Genomic DNA, 21067 nt, shown 5'->3' on the forward strand with positions numbered 1-21067 from the left:
GTGGCACAAAGTGCGAGCAAAGCTGTGAGCTTGTATATCTGCCATTATTTAATAGCCAACTCAAAATTCTAAAATGACAGATGCTTTCCCGGTTTTAGTGGGTTAATTAAGTCTTTTGAAAGCTTGTCAGTGTTTATCTTCTGTTCAACGTTGATAATTATTTTCGTCGATATGTTGATTCATTCATATGGGTAATTAAGCAATATGTAAAAACATGCACACATGCATCTTGCTTTATATTCATAGTTTTGCAAAAATCCCCAGGGTTCCCACACATCTTTACCAATGAATTTCCAAAACTTTGCCAGAATATTGAAGCAAATTTCCAGGCCTATGTAACAATCATTCACCGCAGAGTCTCTTTATACTCCTATGTGCAATGCCCAAAGACAGGCAGTATAGCAAAAATAAAGCATAGAATATAGAAGGTATAAGGTATAATTCCATTCCATTTCTCGTGCCAAATGCTTTGCTACACCACCTATTCTACAGCATAGGATCAGGCTGCAGAATGTTGTGAGCTTATAGATCTGTTCATTTTGTTTGTAAATTCCAAGGGAATCAGGACTAGAATTCTTTTTTTCCCCCAAAATATTTCCAGAAATGTCGTGGGGACCCCCATCCATATGAAGTTTGACGTTATTCCTGCTCACCTCTTCCTGGTCCAACATCTGTTGCTTCAACTTCTCAGCCAGCTGGCTCTGCTGGTTAATCTCATCATCCTGGAGAGACACGGCCACGTTAGTGTTCACATTGCAAGCAATGCAGATGTGGCATCTGCTTTGTGACTACACGTTACAGGTAAACCTGCCTTGAGCTTAGGGATGGGACGATATGAAAATTTCATATCACGATTATTGTGACCAAAGAAATTGTGATTTACGATATTATCGCGATAATCAAAATATCCCCAACATCCATTATCCTGGGCGGAACAATTGCCCCCCCAAAAAAGTAGATCTACAAGCTCACAACGCGTCGTGGCGTGTTGTGAGCTTGTAGATCGGCTATTTTTTGGTAAGAGATTTGGTAGTGAAAAAAATTAAAAATCAAGTGCATTATTTCCAGTTCCGTTTGACCAATTAGGGTTTAAGTGGTGCGGGATATGCAGCTCGGCAAATAAAAAGTGAATTCAACGCAATGCATGATAGAGGACGATTTCACGACAAGTTAAATCTCCACAATATGATTATTACGAGTGTTTTTTATCACAATATCGATAATATCGATTATCGTCCCATCCCTACTTGAGATAAGCATGCAAATACAAAAAACTAAAATACAGTATCTAAATAGAAAATAGCCAAATATTGTCCACACACACACACACACACACACACACACACACACACACACACACACACACACACACACACACACACACACACACACACACACACACACACACACACACACACACACACACATGAAATGTTTATTTATGACCACATAAACAGAAGTACAAGGAAGCCTCATACAAAGGTCATAAACAATGATAGTGCAGTCAGATCATATGAAAGAACAGCCAGTTAGAAAGAGCCTAAATGGCTAATCATTGTTACATACAATACATGTCAGACAGCGGACATAAGTCATGGGTAAAGGAAGCAACGCCTCCTCCAAATTGAGCGGCTTCCTATAATGGCTGACACTGAGCAAAACCTTGCTAACTGTTTGGCCCTCCTTTTGGAGAGGCCTGCCATTTGTAAGCCCCTCACAACCAACTTGTGCACATGCCCTAGGCTGCCAAAGATAAAAACTAAAAGTTTGCATCTGTAGCCTAGCTGTGAGATGGTCTGCACTAGCTGTTGATATTTCAGCACTTTGGTTAGAAAGGCTTCTTCCAAGCTGTAGTCAAAAGTGCAGCCGACCTCGAGAATAAACACCTCCCTAAGGGTTTCATTTACAACAAAGACATCAGGAGTGTTAGCTGTAATATTTGAGAACACAGAATCATCATTACACAGGTTAAACATGCTCGGCTTCACAGCAGTGTGCTTATACAGCATGATGGAGGACCTAAAAATAGAAGAGATATCTTTTGATATCAAATCTACAATTCTGTCGTGCCTACATATGTAGAGGTCCCTGTATACATGGCAACCATTTAAGATGTGGGACATGGTTTCGGCTATTTGCTCATTGCCATGATGAATACAGTGAGGAGCATGGTTGCCTGGAAACCAGATGGAGAGATTAAGTTTAGTTGGTAAAACCTGTAATCTTGCTTTCAAAGTAAAGACAACGATGCACTCATCTATTTATATGGCAACATTTTTGAACACAGAGTGAGAGACAGAATGGTCTGCATCAGGGAGACATGCAGTCTTCCCTTGCAATCTCAACTGAGTCCAGAGCTGCCTCTGCCTTTGCTGTTGTGCCCACAGGAGGCGACCTCGGGCATTAATCAGTGGAAGATGGTGTTCTGTTCCACACACAGTCATAGTTGCTCTCACAGAGATACTGGGGTCAGATATAACATTCTCTGAGACAGCCACCACCTCAGAGTTAGACCCTACCCACTCCAAGGTAACATCAGCCCAGCAACACAAGTCATTTAGGTCCGGCCAGTCTGACCACAAACCAAAGCCAGGGGAGCGACTGTCCAGTTTTCCATTCGGTTTTCTCTTAAAACCAAGGAAGTTACACACACACACACACACACACACACACACACACACACACACACACACACACACACACACACACACACACCTTGTCGTCCATTTGTTTGTAGAGTTTAACCAGTTCTGCTTCACACTTGTCCTTCTCCACGTCGGTGAGGCGACCCCCAGGGACGTTGGGCGTGGAGGCTGGCTTGTCGTTGAGCACGTTGTCCAGAGCCAGCACCTCAGCGTTGGCCTTCTCCTTGTCGAACTGCTCCTCTGCCGGCACGCTCTCCCCTGGGGTAAAGGAAGGACACACAGAAAGGTTATTATTATTGCAAGTTTTAGGATTAGTGCTGGATGCTGGATTCCATACGCTCTTAATTCGGTAGTCTTGTGAGACCACGACTCCTATTGTCTCGCGAGACGGGATTTAGAACGTGACTGAATCGTTTTACGGCAGATTCTCAACAATGACGTAACTGCATGTTAACTCAACAGTGTGATTATAAACAGCAGACAAGTACAGAAATAATGGATTTTGGAGCGATGGAATAAGCATATTTGCATAAGCCCCTCTGCTCCCGTTGTGGGCTGTGGCCACGGGTCGGCCAAAATGGATAATATTGCCTGTTTTGACCAAAATAACTCCTGGGCGAGTTTTTTGGAGATAAAATAACAACAAAAAAGGTAAGAAAGGCATTTAGACCGGAATTCTCCAAGCATCAATATAAACTTGTCTCTGCTAGATGTGGCATGATGGAGCAATTCAAGCCCCCAAGCCTTTTGAAGATGACAGGCAATGTCGATAATTGGAAAACTGTTAAGCAACGGAGGGACATAGTTGGGCTTGGTGTATGCCTGGGAAAACCACAAAGAGGAGCCAGATTTAAACAGCCTCACCATTCCTCCAGCGGTTGAGTTCATTCTCCAGCCAGGTGACAGTATTCCTTAACGTCTTGTTCTTCTCCTTCTCCCTTTCATACTTCTTCTTCCACTGCTCTGCAGTCAGCTCCACGTTCACACACACTGTGTTCTTAATGGTCTTTGCTCTGGACGCAAACAACATTTAAATGTTTTCAGTTTATTTTATTATTGAGAAGCTGACTTATAAATACATAAATCGAGCTGTTCGTTTTGAAATGTATTTTCTTATTTAAACAAAAAGTTATTTTATTTTGTTATTTCTCAAAATTACATGACAAAATTAGGTTTTATATCATTACTATACACTAAATAATACATACTGTGAAAATCTCCCATAACAAACATTGTGATATTTAATATAAAAAAAATTTGTCCCTAACATTAGTTGCAGGAGTGATCATCGTTATCATCACTTTGATGGTGAATAAAGCCCGGATCAGAGTCTACGGTGGAGAGCTATCCACCGCAAATTTGAGGTGGAACGCTTTCCACCTCAAGTCAGAAAATAAGTGCAGGCCATCATAGTCACAGCCCACGGTGAAGTCCTTTACCTTGTCTAGACCGGTTCAGGTCGACTAAATCAGTGAACGGGGTGTAGAGCCTGTCTGTCTGATAGTAAAAACAGAGAGATGTGTTGGGACTCGCGGTGCCTTCCACCGCGGACCCGACTATGATCCGGGCTTAAGAATAAAAGATAAGTCAGCCAACCACGAACGTAATGAAGGCACCAACAGCATCTGATATGGTTTACCTTTGTCCAAACATAAGGGTGGATTTGGTCTCAGACTCGTTGTAGGAGGACGGAGAGCAGCAAATGACGATAGTGGTCCGACAGTTCCCACCAAGAGAATCCTGCAGGATACGGGTCATCTTGCTGTCTCGGTAGGGGATGTAAGACTGCACACACAACCACACACACAATCAGAGCAGCATTAGACAAACTACAGTAGAAAAGCAGTTCCTGCAGAAACTGCGTAGGCTAATGAAAACACGCAAGTATATTATGTACAGTAGAAAATGTACACATCCCTCCTCAGATGGACTTTCGATTCAGCTCAAGCAGCAATATAAACGCATTAATGAATGCACTGGGAGACTTTTATTTTTATTTTTATATATCTCAAAAAAGTATAAAAATGTGTAAGTATAAGCAATATTAACTGCATTAAGCTGAAGAAGTTGAAATTTTAACAACATTTCTAGTTCATACATTGGGGACAACTAGTGTGTGCTCGGCTCGCTAATGTAAAGTAATGTGCGTAACTAAAGCTGGGTTCAGGGTTGCAGCAATTACTGTAGCTCATACTGAAATTGATGAAGACATACAGGGTAAGTGGTAGAATATAAGGTTTGCAGAACAAACACAACGCTCCTACTTTGAAACGACACACCACTGAGAACCGTGCCTGAGGTCTTACCTCCACTGACTACAGGATGTGGTGCTTTTAATTTACTGTTGACAATATGTAAGTAATACAGACACCACTTAACTCATACAGTGCCAGGCGACTTTTAGAGCAACTTTCTCACTATGGGCTTCCCTGCCAAGCGACTTTGGGCGACTTTTACTTAGAAAAAAAACAAAAAAAAATTTTTTTTCAAAAAAAATTTTTGGACCCCAAAAAATGTAGTAGGCATGATAGAAATCGCGAAATTGCATGTTTAACCCCCATAGCAACCCCATCTATCAAACATGGCAGCCATCTTTGTTTACATTCTAGGAAAACATAATGGCTATTATCTCCAGAATGCCTGAACGGATTTCCAATCTTTTTTTTTTGTTTGAAAGCTGTGAACAGCCTGCACAAACATGGTGCATGATCTGTGCATGGGTGTGCATGATCTGTGCACTACAAATTACATGGAAGTCTATGGAGAGGGCTGGCACTAATGCCACTCGAGGGCATTTTTAATTGGCAGTAAGTGAGTTAATGTGATGACTCTGTATGACAATGTTAACTAATGGAAGTGAAGCCAGCGGCTAAGCAGAGCATATTTCTCATGGCAGAGTGAGACATTTGAACACAATAGTTTACTTGTCTCCAACGTAAACTAGTCTACAACGTATCACTGATATACCAGCTGCTGTCGGCAGTGCCGCCTAAAGGTTGTTTACAGAGCGGACAAAAGCAAACCCATCGTTGGTCAAAGCGAAAGGCGTGAAATTGCTGTAAAAGAAGCTGAGTCAGAGTGAAGCATCGCTCGGAGCAGAATTTGTATCTGTCAAAAGGCAAACCTCCCACAGAGGGTGAGAATAGCACTTTCACAGTAAACTAACTGAGAAAATAATTATTGGCATTTCGTATTTACACGTACAGTAAGGCCTCTCAGGAAGCTAACTGGGAAGTTTTATTAACAAACAATACATATCCAGAAATCATGACCTCAATCATGTTCACTTTGTATTATCCAAAGTAAAGGAGCGAATTTCGGAGCACGTAAATAAAGAAATCAACCTCACGTTATGTCAATCATGTTTGCACACTGCCGCCCGTTTCGTATTTATTTTCGGACCACTGGGTCCCTTGCTCTCTCTAACTCTCCTTGCCCTGAAAAGTGCATTTCGCAACAAGAAAACGCGTGTGCAACCAGCTTAAGCTAGAGGATAACGTGACACTGATCTGTGCATATTTACTACTTCAAAACGTTTTTTTGTTTTTGTTTTGTTTAATTAGAGGGATTTATGTTTCAAAATGCGATATGCAGGTTATCATTTTAAAAAACACAAGTATGGCTTTTCAAACAATGCCTCATTCTATTATTTCACAGAAACATTTCATGTAAGAGAGAGATGCTGTGTGAGCTGAGAGTATACTACTCACCGTTCCTTCAGCCAGGGCAGAGATGACATTCCCCAGGGAGGACAGAGACTTGTTGATGTTTTTGGCTTCATCCAACACAGCGCCCTCAGCTCCAGTTTTACTGACCTGAAAGTCACAAACAGACATCATGTACACGGCTCTGATAAAAGCATCTATTAAGTGCTGTTTTATGTTGTATTGTGGCAGACTGGCACTCAGCCGTCTTGTATGTTGCTAGGTTGTCAATGTAATGTGAATACAAAGCAGTTATGTATTAAACAGCACAACTACTATAATATGGATGTAATGATCATGGTGCTACGGAACTCGAGTGAGGTTGGGTAGGCATATTTTGACTAATGTGGTGAACTTAAAACTGGACATGACAGCCAGTGTTTCCTCTGAGATTTCATGTTATAGTGGTGCTTGATGGAATTTTTAGTGTTGGCTTCTTTTCCCACATTTTTGTCTCGGTTGTGGTTTTACTGCAGGTTGCATTTTTGGCATATGGGTGAAGGTAATCTTGTATATGTAGAACCCTCAGTCCAAATGAGACTTTGAGTGTCTGCACCAGAACAGGAAGTAGTTTTTTCCCACACTGCACACTGCCGCAGAAAGGTCTGCCACTAATCCTTGTGCCAACTTCACTCCAACACCAGTAATGCATGATATTAACCGCCGGTACAGAGTGCTCTTCCATAAATAAGTTAATTATACTGTTTATAATGTATTGTGACAATTTAGTCCTTAAGCCAATTCCCATGTGTATTTAGTCCCTGTCACTGCCAACCCATCTGTTGGTTTAGGAGGGTGTAGACCAGTGTTTACCAACCTTTTTTCTACCAGGGCACACTTTTCATAACTAAAGGATCCCAGGGCACACTTTTCATAGCCAAAAGATCCCAGGGCAAACCTATATATACAGTGAGTGTGGCTATTGAGATGAGTATTCACCACAAGTTCATCGTCCATCCCATTTCCATCAAACATGCAGTGGTCTTACCTCTGCAAAGGACTTGTGCTTGTTACTCATTGCGTCAAGTAATATCCTACAACCACTCAAGCCCTATACTTTTGTTCACAGTGGTCCTAAGGGTTCTGTACTTCCAACACCAAATCTCTTCAGTCAAAATAGCCAGTCTACAAGCTACAGTTTATTATTTTAACCGAATATTCTGTGTCCACTAGCATTCATGTAGTTTAAAACCCTGGAAGAATCACCTCTAAATATGTCAGATCTGCCTAGGCTAGAGCAATCCTAGTAGTTGACGTGTGTACCTTTTCGCTGCCAGCCAGGTCCACCAGGTAGAGCTTTCCACTGAGTTTCTGCTCTGTCGCTGTGTTTTCCTGCTTCACGTTGATCAGGAAGATGCTGTGACTCCTGGAGCTGTGCTCGTTCATGTCTGGGAGAAGGAGGAATACTTTGAAGGTCGAAGGTTTGTAAAAGGACCACACAATAGACTGGCAGGTGTGGGAACGTGATGCAGAATATTTAAGGAAACTTCACTCCACAGAAAACAATATTTCAATTCATTAATTTAACTTCATGGTTGAGTGAACAATGAACATCTACACACACACACACACACACACACACACACACACACACACACACACACACACACACACACACACACACACACACACACACACACACACACACACACACACACACACACACACACACACACACACACGTGTAATAACTTACTTGTGACTGCTACATGTCTGTTAGATTTGCCTTCATCAATGGTGTCCATCACCTCCTCTGGGCTGCAGACAAATCTCTCGGTGCAACCCTGTAAAAGGTATGACAGGACATTAGCACATTGTACACAGCTGTATCCAACACAACAGCTTTGATTACCCATTCCTGCACCGCAATAACTTGTGTTTTCTCACCTTGACGTAGGGTACTCTGTTTTTGTCTTCATGCACCGATAGGTTGGTCTTTGACACTGGAGAGGAGACAGAAGCACATTCTGTTAGTGTATTCAGTCAAGGGAATTCGGTTTTCAACCACACCAAGCTATACCACTGCACTCCACTGATTCAATTCACTTAAACTCTAAGGGCAAATAGACTTTTCTTTTTTACTTCTTGGCTCGTGTGACATTAGTCATTAGTTTTATCCCTAAACATGGATTGTAAGGCTAGGACACGTGAAGCTCTAATCAGGGAGAGTCTAGTGATATATTCAACAGTTGCCTGGATCAATATCGAATTATACAATAATAACATGCCTATTACACAAGCATTCTATCAGCACCTACATTTCATTAATTTGTTCTGCAGCTCAGTAATGTGAACAAATCAATTAGCCACATGTGGTACAGCAAGGAGATGATAGGGACTCCGCATCCTTCATACTTGTCACTTACCATCCAGAAGGTCCCGGATTTTGTCCAAGTAAATTTCAAAATATGACACCTGTGAAAGGAGGATATATTTTTTAATTATCTCAGCATTCAGTTATGAAGTTAATTCTGGCAATATGATTTCAAAGTGATATCCCACATGCATGGACAAAAAATATATTTAATCCATCCATCTTGAAATGGTCATGTATTGTCTTTACGTCCTTAATCAGACAATTCATTGTTTTACCAATATAAATCTTATATTGTAGTGGGTAGTTGCTCTCTCACTCTCTCCTCTCTCTCCTTGGCCTGAAAAACGTTTTTGCCAAAACGCAACGAAAAAATCACACTCGTGTGAACTGAGCGGTGGTGTGTGTGTGTGTGTGTGTGTGTGTGTGTGTGTGTGTGTGTGTGTGTGTGTGTGTGTGTGTGTGTGTGTGTGTGTGTGTGTGTGTGTGTGCGCGTGTGTGTGTGTGTGTGCAACAGCGCCCCTCCCTTAACATGTGTTGTCAGAAAAGGTTACTGCAGGAGTGCAGGCTACGGACACGGAGACAGACAGACAGACAGACAAACAGACAGACAGACAGACCCACACACACGGCCACGTATAGGAGCGTTGTGACCACCGCTCAAAAACGCAGCAGTGGTCAACCAGCTTTAGATCAAATCTTGGATGCACCAACCATTTGATATTTTACTAAAATATCAGCGCATTGTTAACCTACAGCATTGGTTGAGCACTAATCTCTTACGAATCCTGCAAGTATTTTTCTTCCCAAAAGCAACAATTTGATTATGTTTAATTAAATCAGCTTAATGTTGTCTCATTGATTGTATCAGTTTAATGATCATCTTTATTCTTTGTTACAATTTTTTGTATTGATTGATTGATTGAAGAATTTATTAGAAGTTTGCAATAGAAAAAAGTACAGTTTCATGACAGTACAAATCACTGGTACAAGGTCAACTAAAAGGAGATCCTAGAAAGCCGAGGCTTATTTCCACAGGAACCACACTTTAAGTATCTATAACTCGAACTATATACTGTATGGCCCAACGTTCTTCAGTGCTTTTTCACACGATTTTGAAACGCATTTTTCACCCAGTGCCAATTGCCTAATCTGTAATGCTGGGCTCTACTCTCCCTATGTCAAACTGGGGGGTGCCCCGAACTGAGCTCATGCTTCCTTCAGTGCATGAGGAGTGAGCTAGCCACTTCTTATCACCTGACAGGTGGGAGCTTCCCCGGTTGGACGTAACGCGTGGAACGAACACGTCATTCCAACCAGTTCCTTTCCCCTCCATCAGGCGCCCCGGCTGGCCAGGGGGAGGCATTATAGCGACCAGGATTACTGCATGTTTTTGTGAGGGTATCTACCCTCTGAGACACGGGGAGAACATGCAAACTCCACACAGAAAGGCCCTTTCTCCAACCCCACCTAGGGTGTGGGCGCTGATGAAGCGGAGGAGAAAACACGTCCCCAACGCCCAGTGTCCCCTGGCATTTTAAAAATAAATAAAAACAGAAAGATGAAGGGACAGACAGGGAGAGAGAGGACAGCTACGTACCTTGATATGGAACTCCAGGTTCTCATCCATGGAATAGATGTAATTGAAGATATCCTGCACTATCCTGGGGATGATCCCCATGCCATCTGTGTCATGGAGGTTCCCCTATAGACAGAGAACACACGTGTCAGCATGTCATGGTTAAGTCCTCTAACTGCTGGAAACATGATTCTGACTACGATAACATGCTGTTAAAGAAAAGAAAGTACAGTAAGTGATACATTTAAAATAATCTGAATTTTCTGTATGATATTGACATAAGTACGGTTGAAATCATTTCCATCATTCAGTGACCAAGATACTGTACTTTGTTCAGGGTTCCCACACATTTTTACCAATTAATTTCCAAAACTTTTCCAAAACCTTTCCAGAATATTTAACCCGATTTCCAGGACTATATAACAATAATTCAGCTCAATAACAGGTCGCTTACTCCTATGCGCAATGCACAAAGACAGGTAGTGTATGCCTAGGTTCTCAACCTTTTCAGGCTGTGAGTGACCCCCGGAATAATCATATTTTAACTGGGGACCCCCCACCCTGACGAGCACTAAGAGTAGAGGAATTTTGTATAATACGGTTCTATTGTGAAAATAATAGCAGATCTACATGCTCACAACAACGCCTCGCGGCGTTGTGAGCATGTAGATCGGCTATTTTCACAATTTCTGACTCTAATATTTGACAATGTGGCCAATGTTTAATTTGTCATTTCAGAGGTATTAACAAAATCAATAACCAAAGACAATGCATAGCTATTTTTTTCCAGGACCTTCCAGGACCCTTTGATCAATTCCAAAACTTTTCCAGTACTGGAAAAATATTTTTCTAATTTAAAAATATTTCCAGGAATTTCATGACCGTAGGAACCCTGTTTGTTGTTAACAGCATACAGAAGGCTCTTACCTCCATGGTGTGTGTTTTACCAGATGATGTCTGTCCATATGCGAAGATTGTTCCATTGTATCCATCCAGGACATCTGTAAGAGACCACACAACAACATGGCCTGTTAGGTTTGGTCTACAGTGTATGAATTCCACAATTCTCTGTCAGTAAGTCTGTCGCTCGCATATCTCAAGAACCACTCAACCAATTGCCTACATATTTGCCATGTGTATTAGAGGTGTGGAAATAAATCTATTCTAAGATGCATCATGCTGCGAACGTAGAGGATTCAGCATCGATGCAGTGTCATTGTATAACAGTATAATTCATACGTATTCGACTGCTTGTATTGACTGATGGAAAAAATTGCCATTAACTCATTGGCCGCCTCCCCCGATAGTCACGAGAAAATTCCAATGTCGCTCCCCGCCAGGCCCGATAGTCCCGAGAATTTGCTTTTATATAATGTAATGTTTAATTACATTATTCTGCAGCCCGTGAAAAAGTTTGAGCTTTCAGTCATATAACGAACCAAAGATATCACTCATCACAGTAAGTGTGTTTGAAAACAAGAGTGTAATAACGTATAAATCTCAATAGAAATGAATAAAACTCCCAATAAACCACAGTGAATGCATTTAGCGTGGCAGAGCGCAGCCCGCAGAGTGCAATCAGCGGCACACTGGCCACACGCATGTAAAGGGATGTGGGGCAGGGATGTGCAGAGAATATTTAGAGAGGCAGGGGCTGACATTTCTAAAGGGGCCTTTTGGTGGACAATTCTATTGAATGCAGCCCTCAGGGGCAGGTGCTCAAGCCCCCTTTGATGTCTATGTGTGTACATGCCTGGTGAAGGGGCTGGCAGAAGCGACAACGGAGCAGCTGGATCTGAGACCATTTTGCACAAATCAAACAAAATCCAGTAAAATGTTCACTTGGAAAGCCATGACCTGCCTCATTGGCCAACAACACACAGCTTCATCATAACCCCCAAAGTCTCGACAACAAAATATTATGTCCCAGGCAGCCAGACAACAACGAAGATCAGAAGATCAGATCAGCAGGAGCGTCACAAGGGAAAAGTGGGACGAGTCTGAGTTACTAGGGCCCAAGGTGGAAGGGGCTTCATTATTTTATACTTTTGCTATTGAAAAATAGCAGATCTACAAGCTTGCAGCGCGACACTCGGTGCCATGCTGTGAGCTTGTATATATCTATTTTTTAAATCCCCCTATGTAGAAAATTCATGGGGGGCCCGCAGTGAATCCTTGTACCCAGGGCCCAGCACCGACACCCAGTTGGAACAGATCCTCAGCCCACTACAAAGTGTACAAACACAACGTATAGAAAGCCTGGTGAGGCGAGGCCGAGGTTACAAACAACACAATCACCTACTGGACAAGATGCAGTCGGCCGGTCCAGTCACCACCAACCGATCTTCAAGCCCTGCTACGGGAGTGGAGAGGAGAAAATATCCCCCCCCCCCTCCCGGCGGAGTCCTCAATCAGGCGACCATTGTCTGAAGAAAAGCAACGTGTTGCGTCCATATAACTTCCATCGGTATGTAACAAAACTGGTGAAAATAGCAGATCTGCAAGCACACAACGCCTCGCATCCAAGCGCGACCATGGAGCCTGATGGAGGAGTTGTTCTAGGTGTATTATATTCCAGTTATCAGGAAAGGGTCGCGTCCAAACTCCCAGCGGTGGAACAAAAAAAAAGGAGTGAAAATAGCAGATCTACAACGCGTCGCGACAGTGGAATCCAACAGGGAAGAAACGAAAACACGGCGATCGTCATTGTCAGTAAGTTACTGTTGTTTCCATCCTCCTAACCTAAACTAACTGTAACAGTTAGTTTACCTAGGCTAGAAGACTCTTCCTGCTCACTTGGCTGATATGCTCCTGCGTGCGTCCCTATGGCGTGCACGCGCAATCGCGCATGTGCGCGTGTTTGAGGCGTGCCAACAAGTCCTTGCAGCCTGAAGCCGTGAAGGAAGGAAACGAGCTCGCGCCTGAGGCAATATCACCACTGGGCGTATGTGATCGCTGCAGTCTGTTCCGCTCTAAAGCCCGCCTACTGTATCCGGTTATGTAACACTCACATGCATGCAAGACACGTTTCCGCATCCGGTATAGACCCAGGCCGGATCAGCAACAAGCAGAGTAACTTGATTCCTATCAGTTCTCTACCAGGCCACTGAGCAGGGGCGTCAATTGGGTATGGCAGGGGTATGCAGCTGCCATACCTTGGCTACAGGGGGAAATAATAAAAATGTACTTTTCATCGTGCCTGTTGCTAAGGTATGGCAACATGACTGGTGTCTAGTCATGTTGCCATACCTTACCTTTTTCTGAACTGACGCCACTGCCACTGAGGCCAGCCAGCAGTTTGCGCACATCAACAGAGCATGAGAGCGATTCAATTCAAAGGAACGTTATTGGCATGAGAAAACATAGGCTACGTTTACATCGCCAAAGCAAGTGCCACAAATAAATAAAAACAGTTGAATATGGGGAACATATTTACAGTTATACACATAGGCCTTGCCTTATATAAAGTTATACGTTATAAGTGTGTGTGTGTGTGTGTGTGTGTGTGTGTGTGTGTGTGTGTGTGTGTGTGTGTGTGTGTGTGTGTGTGTGTGTGTGTGTGTGTGTGTGTGAAAATGTGATCTGTGCAAAATAAAACACTTGAATGCTGAATAAAAGGTAAAAAGCTTATTTATATTTGTGTGAAGTCAGTATGACGCCCTAAGGGCAAGAGGTGACCTATTACAGCCCTATTACACTATTCCAGTTATTGCCCTATTACACAATTACACTTATTACACTAGTAAACTTATCTGATAAGTGCCTGACGCCATAAATACAAATATCAACTGAATTATCCACTTGAAAAGCGATCGATCACAAAAAGGTCAATATCTCCAGTTTTATCAATTAGAGCTGGATTTTGGTCAAAAATGGCTATTTTGAGATGGCTGCAACTATAGAAAAAAAAGCTTTTTATTTTATTTTTTTATTTTTTGGTGAGACTAGAGGTTGTCTTCTTTCTTTTCAGGTACTCTAAGACATTGTCGAAAAAACACAGAATTTAGGAAAAATGTCAATATAAAAAAAATATATAAATTTTTTTATTAAACAAAATGGCAGGAGAGCCATACAGTCAATGTTAAAATGGCGGCCAATGTGTTAAAGTGCCAAAGAAAAATATAGAAAATTGAGATGCATTTTAGAATTGAATCATAACAGCTGAATATTAATGGAATAAAATTGTGAGGCCAATTCTAATGTGTATTGCTGACACCTGGAATAAGAGCAGAGTAAATAAATAAATACCCGCGGCGTGAATGACGGGCATAAATGGACTTGCATATCTCTTAACACAACAGAGACCTCACCTTTGACAATTTTCTGGGCACAGGCATTGTACACTTGCTCTTGTGTCGTATTAGACTGGAACACTCGGTCAAACTGGTACGGCTTTCCCTGGAATAGTGAGAAAGAGGATGGTGAGAATTATTTATAATGCCATTATGATACTCATCTTTTGATAGGACCTTCAAAATGGCCTGCAGTCATATAGTGTATTGCACGGTATTAGGAGAATATCTGCCCATACATCTTCCCCAATAAAGCCTGATTATCCAAAAGACAGCATGTTCCACTGAAAAGCAATCTCCCGCAATCTTCTGATGCTCTCAAATGAATGAACCACTGAAAGCAGGTAGCCCTATGCAGCTTATCTCATCTCCACACTTAAACAATCTCTACATAGTCTGATAACGAAATCAATCGTTCCATCAGACTGCATTTTTACTCCTGGCTGAGGAGTTAAGCTAATCCAAAACAAAGAAGAGAGCTCCTGCTGGTAACCTATAATTTACACTAATACGCTATAGGGCTATCAAGTGAGCTGAGAAATTACACACAAAAATGCAGCATATTTATATGTTATATATGTAGTGGATATAACTTGTCAGTACAGTTATATCCACAAGACGCTTGCAAAAGGTAATGTGAAGTGTGCAAACTAATATTTATTTCATGTCTTTGAGTATAACCCTGTTTGGACATGGGGAAAACTAGAGCCAACTATTGCAGAGTGACATTACTTTACCTTTACTTTACCTGAGTTACACATTCTGAGAGTTCTACTTTAAACAAGAATCGATATGGTTTATGTATCACTAGTAATACAAGTACAGGCAGAGGTAGCCACGCCTACTAACCAAAGGCATATTTTTAGAATCAATTGCACATTTAACCCCAAACTTGAGGATTATACAACGCTTGATTATTCATTTGGCAGCCCTATAACGTTATAGTGAAATATCAATTAGCACAGTTCTAACGAGAAAGCAGTCAATGGGTATGTTCAAAGGGAGCCAATTGCAGGGTAATAACAGTGAAGTTATTTGACTGACATGGCGTGGCGTCTGCACAGGGTTAGAGACTTATCTGACTCATCTTGTCTTCTGGTGTGTGTGGTGTATAATCAAGTACAAAGGGATAGCTCTCCCCAGCGGGAGACCTCAATGTTTCAAAATATACATGCCTTAGTAGCACACGGCGGTAATTGTCAGGTTGGATGACAACACCTATATGAATTAGTAAAGCCACCCCAGGGAGCAGAATGTTGACACTGCTCTCTTCTTAGGTCACCATGGACACCACATACTTTGATCATGACTTCCTGGTTTGTGTACAAATCCTGACCAGGAGGAGGAGCTTCAATCATTAATCGAGGAACCCACAAATCTGATTGTGATGGATCGTACTAGTAGAACTACAATAGGTGAGAGGGGTTTTAAGTTGTCCACATATCACCACCCAAAGCATTAAGGCAACCCTAGAAAGAAAACCAGGGACCAGCGGGGCAGTACTGTCACTGGTGATACTGGTTGCATTACCTACTATTCAATGTCACTTGATTATTACTCAATTTAACTGTATATTACACAGTGAAAAGCATCGTCTATGTCTACAAAATATGTTTATAATTATTATTCTCAGTTTCCTGGCCCACAACGGCCCGTCATGAAATTGCTCAGAAAAGGCAATTCAAATACTAGTGTAAAGCAAAGTCCAACATAGTTCTGCCCCATCCACATGATCCCAATAAAGCAGTGCATGACTTCCACCAATTAAATGTGTGTTACTTACTAGGCAGAATTAGGCCACCGTTCAAAACTTTATGATGTTGATGTTTACCTTGCTAAAATTTGAATCTACAGGAGCAAGAGTAGCACTAGAACTAGATTTGTCATTCTTCTTTCATCATCTCCTCTGTGGTTAGACCAGCCTAAAAGTAGCACAGCTGTGTCCTGGCAAGGCATCTGAATGCTAATATGTGATGTGAAAGTATAGCCTGGGAGGATGATGTGCTTTTTCTGTACGTGACTGACAGGGAAAGAAATGGGTGCATGAATAATTCACCCACAGCACACACACAGCAGTCACACACTTGCTATGCCGGCAAAACCCAGTCGGCAAACGACTTGTACCACCTCATCTGGAAACCTCATCTCATTCCCTTGTTCACTTCTTCCCTTCCTTCCTCCCTCCCTCCCTGGCACAGGCCTGGCCTAGCAGGCATTTGAAGTGAGAGAACAGGCACTGCAGGAACAGAGTGAGGAAAAAGCCATCACGACCACCAAAGACTCAGCATCCCTCCATGAGCACAACAAAAAACATACAAACATTATAACCCATGTGGCCAACTGAGGCCCAAGTGGGTCTAGCTGCAAAAAGGCAAGCTGGTTGGCTTCTTCAGTCACAGACCTAGACGTAAAATCACGAATGCTTAGCCTTAAGCCTTAAGGCCCACGCCCTAGATTGTTTCAAAATATATAGAAATAAATATGAGGCATCCACCAGGATAAGAGCATCTGCAAAATAACACGCATCATAATAATCACCCAGTCGCCGGGCTTGTTTCCTGCTCTGATTGGTAGAACAGCTGGTTGCCAGGAGAGAGGACACAGGGGGATTACCCAAGAGGTTTGTACTGCTGCCTCTGCTGCTTGTGAGTACCGTCAGTGTTGTAGCAGCTCATAGAACAGCAGCTGCACTACTAGCAACTACTAAGCCCCATAACACTTGCGTCTTTCACACTGGCATTCTGGAACCATGACTGGCACGTCGAAACGGGCTGGGCACCATGACTGGCACTTCGACGAAAGGGGCTGGGCAGCATGACTGGCACTTTGATTTGGGCCGGGAGCATCGTGCTTGGCTGACACGTAGGAAACGGTGTAGGAGATGTCTCAGACAGGTCCAATCTGTCTGCATCACCAAAACTACTCAAGAAATCACCATAGCTAAAATGGCCTTAAATGTTATCCATGATGTAGAAATAGGTCTATTGTATGCCATATATACAACCAGTCAGTCAACAATGAGAAGACCTGAATCAAAATGACAAAACTGCGAGAACACAAATGGAGCTAGACAGTAGTTTAGACCTTGTAAAAAGCTTTTAGCATTTGATTCCTTCTCCTCACTTCCTGAGGTGTGTCGACTGTGTAGGTACTAGGTAGGCACCAAAGTCCATGAAAGACAGGACAGTTACATTTATTGTTACAGAAACAATGTTTAACCATATTTCCATGTGAAATCTATTTCTTTCAAGCACCGTCGGACAGCGTTTTTTGCACAGCTGCTGCAGTATGCTTCATTGCTAAAATCCCTACAGTGATTGATTAGACAACTGAACTAAAATAAAAACCCCGGCCTATTTAAACTTTATAAAGAAGCTCAAGCTACAGATAAAGAAGGCACACATTAATTTACAGTGATGCTTGTGCATTAGTGCGAAATGTACGAAATAACAGAGCAGACTGCAGAGTGTGATCAGACTGTCAGTGAGATGACGAAGATGTTATAGTAGGGTTGCATATTTGAAAAGAAATATGTTAGGGTCAGATAAGTCGTCCTATTTTGTACTTTCCCACTTGTTTAAAATGTATATTTGTTGAAAAAGTACATTTTCAACAAGTGGGAGGAGCGGACATGTGTCGCACAGGGATTTGTATCTTCCAGGATGAAAATGCCCCATCCACAGTGCACAAGGGGTCACCGAAAGGTTTGATGAGTATGAAAATTATGCTAATCATCATATGGCCTTAGCAGAGAAATCTCACCCCATTGAACACCTGTGGACATGTTAGACAACACTCGCCACAGCCATCGTCAAAACCAAAACCACCAAATGAGGCAACCTCTTGTTAGAATGGTTCCATGATTCTTCTAGTAGAGTTCCAGAAACATGTCCAATCTATGCCAAGGCACATTGAAGTTGTTCTGCTGGCTTGTGGTGGCCCAACACTTTGTCACCTGTCTCTATGCTCAAGTGGCATGAAATGTCATGAGACCAACTTCTATACACAGGGGCCTTGAAAAACACAGGCAAGTGTAATGATAACCAAGCATCATCTGGACAACAACAATCTAAACTGCTCATGTTGTACACAACTGATGGCATTTCCTTCTTTTGTCATAGTGTACAGTGTAACCTGCCCAATGCATTAGCATTATTAAGTGTTGAGAGGTCTGTTTCACAAGGACTAATTAGGGCAAAAGAAAACAAACAGTAAATGGATAGGATCAGTAATGGCTCGGGTGTGCATTGTTGTCAGTAAATTGATCTTTAAGTGGCCAGTGTCCAGCTTGATGGAAACAAAAAATAATTCACTGAAATCATATCTCCACCATTGCACTCTACCAGAAGGTTGTTTAAAATAGCAAATGACAAATGTCACTCTCAGCCCGTTATGAAAAGAAGGAGCTATGACAGTGACACTCAATGACAAAATAATTCGACGCTTTGCAGTGGCACATCTACGTCATTTTTTCGACGCTTTCAGTCGAATATACGTCATTTCTTTTGGTAGAGCATTGCCTTCAGGTCGCTCTTAATGCCAATACGAAGATATTGCGCTTGGCATTCATTGAATACTAGTACATCTAGATATACGCATATCATTTTTGAACTATAAATTAATAATGGAGTACGTCAGCATAAAACACACACTTTATAATGCTGGAACTGGCCTTGTATTGAATAACAGCTGCTTAAGTAAAGCTATCGTGCTAGCTAGGCCAGCTGACAGATTAGCTGGCCTTTGCTACCAGCTAGCCATAGCCATGAGCAAACTAGCTAGCTGACCAGCCCAGTGGAGACTAGCCAAGCTTCCTGCAACTGTCCTGTACAGACATTCACACACAAGGTGCAGTGTGTGATGGTTTTTGATCGAGGGCCATGCATTGTCAGAATGTATCTTTGTTAATGACAGCAACGTTAAACTCCATGAATTCAGTGCGTTTCCCTGAAAGTTGCAATACAGGCGAGCAACCGGTCCTCCTCCCGGCAATGAGCTGCTTGTGGCTTTGTTGAATGACAGCTCAGCCACACAACCTGTCATGTCGCTCTTGCCTTCATTTATGACACAGATACGCCACGTCTAAATGAACCCCCCCCCACCGCTGTATATCTTTGAAGGGGTAATGTGGGTTTGCACTTTGCAGCCGATGAGAGTATGGGGGTCAGCGGGAGAACAACAACAACGCAGTGACGGACAGGTCAGTGCAGGGCTATCCTCCTAACGTTAGCCAACGAGCTAACGTGCTAACCGCCCCAAGACAATCACAAATGGCGTACCGATGACGGTGACCCACCGACAAAACAGGTAAATATCAACGCCCCGAGGCCGAATAACTCACCGCGATGTTCACGTTCTCTTCCCCTTGAAACTTGGGAATGTATCTGTCCCCTCTTTGCACCTCTGAACCGTTCAGGGGCCTAAAACGGCACATCACTTTGATGGTGCACTCCGCCGGCGCGTCGGCCATCTTCCACCACGGTTGTCGGGATGGAAATAATATTCACACAATAAAAAATAAAATTAGATCCTGGATCTAGGGGCGGCCTGTGGGGAGGGGAAGCGAGGCCGAGCCCCTCTGTCCCGCTCTCGGCGTCTGGAAAGTGCAATAATCTGTCTGTTGTTCAACAAAAATAACCTATTTCGCCCTAAATCACTTCCTCTCCTGTATGGGGGCCATGATGCCGGTGGATCAGTGCTGCTGCTGCTGGCCACCTCACCCCTCCTGCTGTGTATGTGGATCACAATGACGTCACCCCCTCAGCACTGCCAGTGCCACTGACTGATTCATTGTAATCAATGGGAATAACAATAAAGGCAATTAGAAGAAACATAATACATTTTGCATTATTTTCAAAGATCCACCACATCTGAATCTTTTGAATAGACCAGAATTATGACTGAATGTCGTTTTTGGTAATACTATTACACTCTAATACACTGCACTATTATAACAGCATAGACGTGGATAATAGAATAATAGATCATCGTTGATCCACTTGGTGGACTTGGTTTATATAATCATAATCTATTGTTCTATCTTGAAGAATGTAAGCCCCTTATTTAACAGCATAGTCCTATAATGGACAATCTTTTTTTCCAAACATTTTTATTGTTAAGCACAGCATAAAAGTATAGATTTTCAAATCAGACATTATAATCTTAAGAACTTTCAGCCATGAAACTCAACTTATTCTTAGAGGAACATTATAGTGCATGACCTCACTGAATAGATTTTACAATGAAGTAATGCCAGACTTAAAAGGCAAGTGGCAGAACAGATTGGCCACTCCCTGAAACAAGGGATATCCTTTTTCCATTGCTTCTGAGTTTATAGTTCATCCGAATACCAGTTTGACTGGCCTACTTGTGTTTTTTCTGGGAGTGGATGGGTGTGGCAGTGCTGTGCTGTGTAGGTTGTCTGGCTAGCCTTGTTGTCAATGAGCAACATGTCCCACAAGACACCACACTGTCTATTTCCTTGTTCACATGGGCATACAGGGTTGGGGCATGCAGTATGGCACTTAAGTACA

The 21067-nt window shown here is 42.4% G+C and overlaps 1 protein-coding gene across 1 annotated transcript in view; it reads right to left on the reverse strand.

Annotated features, from left to right (window-relative positions):
- LOC308286251 (kinesin-1 heavy chain) overlaps positions 1–20215 on the reverse strand; it is a 33288-nt gene extending 13073 nt beyond the window's left edge. The window contains exons 1-13 of the mRNA XM_080727227.1: positions 19876–20215; positions 14553–14640; positions 11170–11243; positions 10264–10368; positions 8716–8764; positions 8237–8292; positions 8046–8133; positions 7613–7737; positions 6356–6460; positions 4285–4430; positions 3510–3658; positions 2716–2903; positions 654–722 (exon numbers count right to left, since the gene is read on the reverse strand). Of these exons, the coding sequence (XP_080583353.1) occupies positions 654–722; positions 2716–2903; positions 3510–3658; positions 4285–4430; positions 6356–6460; positions 7613–7737; positions 8046–8133; positions 8237–8292; positions 8716–8764; positions 10264–10368; positions 11170–11243; positions 14553–14640; positions 19876–20004 (1371 nt within the window). The 5' untranslated portion in view covers positions 20005–20215. The remainder of the gene's footprint in view (positions 1–653; positions 723–2715; positions 2904–3509; positions 3659–4284; positions 4431–6355; positions 6461–7612; positions 7738–8045; positions 8134–8236; positions 8293–8715; positions 8765–10263; positions 10369–11169; positions 11244–14552; positions 14641–19875) is intronic.
- Positions 20216–21067: the final 852 nt, after the last annotated feature.

Source organism: Nannobrachium achirus, assembly GCF_963921795.1.
Source record: "Nannobrachium achirus genome assembly, chromosome: 5".
NCBI lineage: Eukaryota > Metazoa > Chordata > Actinopteri > Myctophiformes > Myctophidae > Nannobrachium > Nannobrachium achirus.